The sequence below is a fragment of the Populus nigra genome, chromosome 2 (genome assembly GCF_951802175.1).
Source record: "Populus nigra chromosome 2, ddPopNigr1.1, whole genome shotgun sequence".
Taxonomy (NCBI): domain Eukaryota; kingdom Viridiplantae; phylum Streptophyta; class Magnoliopsida; order Malpighiales; family Salicaceae; genus Populus; species Populus nigra.
Window position 1 is genome coordinate 36,226,235 of NC_084853.1, and position 6,154 is coordinate 36,232,388.

The 6,154-nt window shown below is 34.8% G+C and overlaps 1 protein-coding gene across 1 annotated transcript; it reads left to right on the forward strand.

Annotated features, from left to right (window-relative positions):
• Nucleotides 1-598: 598 nt before the first annotated feature.
• Nucleotides 599-4,380, forward strand: LOC133682510 (glucose-1-phosphate adenylyltransferase small subunit 2, chloroplastic). The gene is made up of 9 exons (XM_062105871.1): nucleotides 599-969; nucleotides 1,243-1,539; nucleotides 1,741-2,010; nucleotides 2,117-2,296; nucleotides 2,642-2,745; nucleotides 2,835-2,946; nucleotides 3,264-3,362; nucleotides 3,505-3,624; nucleotides 4,054-4,380. The coding sequence occupies exons 1-9, from the start codon at nucleotides 700-702 to the stop codon at nucleotides 4,168-4,170; spliced, it is 1,569 nt and encodes a 522-aa protein (XP_061961855.1). The 5' UTR covers nucleotides 599-699; the 3' UTR covers nucleotides 4,171-4,380.
• The last annotated feature ends 1,774 nt before the right edge of the window (nucleotides 4,381-6,154 follow it).

The window sequence follows — 6,154 nt, forward strand, 5'->3', positions numbered from 1 at the left end:
TACTAAACCGCACCAACTTTTTAACTTGTCTTCCACTAATGTTTTTTTATTTTTATTGTTTTTAGAGTGGGAATTTACTAGTATGATGCAGGCGGTCATGCCGAATCCCAATTGACAACTCTGATTTTGATGTATCAAGAAGCGTATATGTCAAAGAATCACCATGGCGATGACGACTCTCTGCTCGAGGAAAGGCCAGAAAATCAAAAGCTAATCAATTAAACCACACATCAAGAGAGCATGATTGAGTAATACTATTTATATAAATACAAATAAAAATACTTAAATAAGAAAACATTAAAATAAGGGGACGGTGCTGAATCCTCCGATGACTCAGTGAAATTAATCAAAGTAGCAAGGCCCATGTGACTGTGTCAAAATAATGCAATCCTGAAATGACAGCCACTCAAATTAATAATAAATAACCGGAGGGAGGCCATCAAGGCATGCAGATCTTTTTCCCAGTCACAATTCATCTCCCCAAAATACCCTTAGTTCCTCGCCAAATCACGCTAAACAAACCCGTAAATTCCTGCAAAAAGAATGGGCCAGTCCCCGAGGACACATCAAAAATCAGAAATAAATAAATAAAAAAAGCAACGAAAAGAGTCCTCATCTTACTAGACTGGACTAAAACAGACTGCAGAGAGCCAGCCAGCCAGCCAGCCAGCCAGCTATACTGTACTGATTCTAACAGAAATGGCGAGTATGGCGGCGATCGGAGTTATGAGGCCGCCGTCTTCATCCTCGTTGTCTTCTTCTTCGTCGTCGAATTTGAGCCGGAGAACTGCATTTAGGAGCCTGTCGTTCAGCTCGTCCTCCAACCTCTCCGGTGAGAAGGTTTGCTCCACGGCGTTTTCCGTTCGCCGGGATACAGGTCGTAATGAGAGGACTCCGATTATCGTTTCTCCTAAAGCGGTTTCGGATTCAAGGAACTCTCAAACTTGTCTTGACCCTGACGCCAGCAGAGTTAGTTTTCTCCTCCTCCTCCTCATATTATTATTATTATTACCACCACCACCACCACCACTACTTAATTTAAAATACCGAGTTATTATTTTGTGTTTTAGATCCAACTTTCTTCATTTAGGTTTGATCGTAACGATGAATAATTATGATTAGAATGAGAGAATAAATGATTGTATTGTTATTTATGGGAGATTTACTTACTGAGAATGTGTTATAATCTGTGCTTGATGAGGTTCGTAATTTGATTGAACAATGCGATATGGTTTATGGCAGAGTGTTCTTGGAATTATTCTTGGAGGAGGAGCTGGGACTCGGCTTTACCCGCTTACTAAGAAAAGGGCAAAGCCTGCTGTTCCTTTAGGAGCTAACTACAGGCTGATTGATATTCCTGTGAGCAATTGTTTGAATAGTAATATATCAAAGATATATGTTCTCACACAATTCAACTCTGCCTCTCTCAACCGCCACCTTTCACGGGCTTATGCGAGCAACATGGGTGGCTACAAGAATGAGGGTTTTGTTGAAGTTCTTGCAGCTCAGCAGAGTCCTGAGAACCCCAATTGGTTCCAGGTAATAGTTTCATTCTACGCCCTTGGGCTGTGTACTTATCTTTTCTTAAGAATCATTAAACTAGATTGGCGTTTTTACTGATTGGTTTTTAAAAGTTTTTGTTTTTGATCGATAGCTTCCTCACCAATTAGCTCTCTAATTTTTGTTCTGATTGGATGCCCAGTTTTTTATGTAATGGAATTTTGATGGAATGATCTACAGGGCACAGCAGATGCTGTCAGACAGTATTTGTGGTTGTTTGAGGAGCACAATGTTTTGGAATTCCTAGTTCTTGCTGGCGACCATTTGTACCGAATGGATTATGAGAGATTTATCCAAGCTCACAGGGAAACTGATGCAGATATCACTGTAGCTGCACTGCCAATGGACGAAAAACGTGCAACTGCATTTGGTTTGATGAAAATTGATGAAGAAGGGCGCATAATTGAATTTGCTGAGAAACCCAAAGGAGAACAATTGAAAGCTATGAAGGTGGACCTTCTCAAAATTTGGACTGATAGTTTATTTGCTTATGAATACGTGCTTCAATTTCCCAAAGGAAGATGATCTTTAAATGTTACTTAATGTTTTCTTCTAGGTTGACACTACTATTTTAGGTCTTGATGATGAGAGAGCAAAAGAGATGCCTTACATTGCTAGCATGGGAATATATGTTGTCAGCAAGAATGTGATGCTGGATCTGCTGAGAGAAAAGTTTCCTGGAGCCAATGATTTTGGAAGTGAAGTTATTCCTGGTGCTACTTCTATTGGGATGAGAGTGAGTATCTTTTTTTTCAATTATCTTTCTACATGTTCCTCTTGTATATTCCTTTCAGATATAACTGTATTTCAATAAATGAATTTTAATGGAGCACACACTTTTCCAGATATGTTGAAGCCATAATAGCGCTCCCCGCATGAGAAACATGGGCTTTTCTTTCTTTTTTTGTTTTTTAATGGACATAAAATCTTTAAGCACATTGGTTAGATGCATCAGACCATGTCTTTCCTTTACAAATGGATGCATTATAATTTGCTGGATGTTCCAGCATCAAAATTGTCTCTTTCTTGCTTTCACAATCTCTTGAGGTGACAATTTTCACTAATCTTTGTATCTTAACAGGTACAAGCTTATTTATATGATGGCTACTGGGAAGATATTGGTACAATTGAGGCATTTTATAATGCAAATCTTGGGATAACTAAAAAGCCAGTGCCAGATTTCAGGTAGTTCTTATTCCAGTCCAACAATTGTTTCTATGCGATAAGCTTGCTTGTAATTTCATATGCCTATGTTTTTGGACTTCCTTTTGCAGCTTCTATGACCGTTCATCTCCAATCTACACTCAACCTCGCTATTTGCCTCCATCCAAGATGCTTGATGCTGATGTCACAGATAGTGTTATTGGTGAGGGTTGTGTTATAAAGGTATGTTCTTGGTTGGGAAGGCCTGGTAGTTGATTGGCCTTGGCCATGTTCATTCATTGTATTATAGTCTGAGGTTCTAAACCATTGGTCTCATAAAAAAGTATTCAATAAACCATTGGTCTCCCTCTCAAACTAATGTGGTTCACCTATGAAAAATACTCACAGACCTTACATAAATGTGATTAGAGGGAGGAGTAATGAATAATAATTTCTCTGCCTTATTCATTGTCATGCTGAATTTGCATTTACATCTCGTGGCAATTATTGTGGATATCCAATGAGTTCACTTAACTCACTTTTTTTTTTGTCCTTTTCAGAACTGTAAAATTCACCACTCTGTGATTGGTCTTCGGTCTTGCATATCAGAAGGTGCGATCATAGAAGACACATTATTAATGGGAGCAGATTATTATGAGGTAATAGCCCCTGAGAATTAGCAGTCTACTGTATAGTGTTTCTTCTTTGCTTGTAGGCATTGAAATGTCTGGAGTGATCATGTTTTTAAGTACTTCATTTTCATTTGTAATGAGTGTGTTTTTCTAAATTGTGTTGCTTCAGACTGATGCTGACAGGAGATTTTTGGCTGCTAAGGGAAGCGTTCCAATTGGTATTGGCAAGAATTCTCATATCAAGAGAGCAATTATTGACAAGAATGCTCGAATTGGGGACAATGTGAAGGTCATGATCCTATTTATTACCTTAGCTAGAAGTTTCTTTGTCTACTAGAATCATTTTTCTATCACCAAAACTCATTTTCTTCTAATTAGAATGTAGGTTATATAGTTTTTTTTTTTTTTTTTTAATCTTTGATTTAATCATAGTTTAAGGGATTACTAGTTAGTTGTCCCTATTTTAAATACAGGAGAGTTTTCACTAAAAAGGTTTTTAGAAGATAAATATGACTATTGATTAGAAACTAGAAGACCGAAAACATCCAGCATAATAGTTTATTTTCAATCAACATGAGATTATCATCTTACATCATTTAGGTTGGCATTATATGTTGCTTATGATGTTATGCTGGTCATTGATGTGGAGTTGTAGTTGCACACATGCTTATTATATATTCCTGGGATGGATAATTAACGTGAGATAGCAAAATTTCAGATCATTAATGGTGACAATGTGCAAGAAGCAGCCAGGGAAACTGATGGATACTTCATAAAGAGTGGGATTGTCACAATAATCAAGGACGCGTTGATTCCCAGCGGAACTGTGATCTAGGGATCCTTACTGTTTCAACTTTCCCAGCCAAGTGAGGGTTTCTCCTTCTCCTTCTTCTCCTTCTCCAGATGTTACAAGTCTATTTCCACTTTGCCTTAGATCCTTTCAATGCATGATGTATATTTTCTGACTGTAGAATGTAATTAAAAGCGAAAGAGAGAACCCAAAAAACTCATGCTGTCAAGGCCCTTAATAAATGTTTTTCCTCCATGAATGTTTCTACTTCATCCAACAGTTCAAGTTTTATCTGTTGGGTAATTTGGATATGTTGCATAGTGCCTTTTTTCACCCCAGTAATCACTGTTTACTCAAATTAAGCATTTTCATAGAATATATGATGTTTCTTTTCTTGATAAAACAATACGCGAGCTGTTAGTTAGGAATGATAAAGGAGGTGCTATTAATTCCTTTAATCAACTGAACTGCTAGAGGCACCACCAAGGTTGCAGTTGTGGTGACCAACAGCGGGGTTGCTTGTTAAAAAGAACAAAATTATTCAGTAGGAATCCATAATTTTACTTTTATGGGGAGTGCAAATAGTTGATGACCTGGTACAACTAGAAATTTCTATTTCTAAATCGACCATACACCAATTTTACTTTTACTGGGGAGCATAAATCCATAATCCTCTTAGCTGTTGGTCTTTCTCGACCTCCTATCTTACTGTACAAAGGCTATTACTCACTATATTGTTTCCGCTCATGGATGGTAGTTCATTGATTGGAGTCAAAATAATGTATTTCGATTTGTTTTACAATTTCTTTTGTGATTTTCTTTTTTATTATACATATAAATGTATTTGTTAATTGTTTTTCTTGGTGATTCAAGAAAAAAAATGTTTGGAAAAATCAAAGATATTGAAAGAATTAGGCAAATACATGCAACCGAGATTTTTTTTTTCAATATTTAAATCAACAACCAAAATCAATAATAAAAATAATAACTAAATATGAAAAGGGTAAGAGTTTAGAAGAAGTTTGAGATTGTGGCATGTAATAGTGCTATTTTTAGAGAGAAAACATCCCCTCTGCACAAGGATTATTTTGCATATAACACACTTCTTTTCAGGATACAATAATCTATTAGATTTTTTTAATGCAAAAAAAATTACCGAAACGTTTCAATCATCCTTTTGCTCATTTAAGTTAATATGAGAAAGTAACTATTGTAAAATTTAAAAAGAATATAAAAAAAAAGGATCTTAAATTATGTGTAGAGATTTATAAGAGATTAAAATAAAAAAGTATTTTAAAGAGTTTTGATGATGAAAAGATTATATGCTTCTATCCTAAACATTTGTCACATATATATATCTATATATATATATATATATAGTTACTAAATATATTTTAAAAAATTAAACATAATAAATTAAATTAATCATAAATGTCAACCATTTAAATTGCCAAGTCAATAAAATCTACTAATTAAAAAAAATGACTATCATTAATTATAATTTTAAATCAATATTCTAACATTCACCCTCATGATTTAAAATTATTCATACATATAATAAATAAAATAAAATAAAAATAAGCAATTAATATTGTATAATATGTTTAGATACCTTTATAGTTTGAACCTATACTTAATGTCAATAATTCTTAACTTGAAGAATCATAATAACAAAATGTTTTGAACTAGGTTCTTTGAACCAAATTTAAACTTATTACACACATAACATACGAGTGATTTTGAGGTTCTATCAGTGTTGTTCTTTATTTTTCTTTTTTCTTTTTATCATGCACATATATCTTGTCTTATAAATGTTTTTAATAGTAGCCCAAGCATTTATAGTGGCTACCTCATCACCACACTCACTTAGGTGAATCCTCCAAGAATAATTTGTGACCAACATCCTTCAGGATTTTTTGTATTTGGATTCATTCAAAGATTAACTCTTTATAACCATAATAATAGAGAGCAAATTATCATAGAAATAGGACTCGAGACCACCCCACAAAAAATCACCCAACAATCACCC

What these genes read in the sequence shown, in the direction of transcription:
- LOC133682510 (XM_062105871.1), top strand. Translation starts at nt 700, where the DNA reads ATGGCGAGTATGGCGGCGATCGGAGTTATGAGGCCGCCGTCTTCATCC. An exon ending in TTGACCCTGACGCCAGCAGA is followed by an intron (nt 970 to 1,242) that starts GTTAGTTTTCTC and finishes GGTTTATGGCAG; the next exon opens with AGTGTTCTTGGAATTATTCT. An exon ending in AACAATTGAAAGCTATGAAG is followed by an intron (nt 2,011 to 2,116) that starts GTGGACCTTCTC and finishes GTTTTCTTCTAG; the next exon opens with GTTGACACTACTATTTTAGG.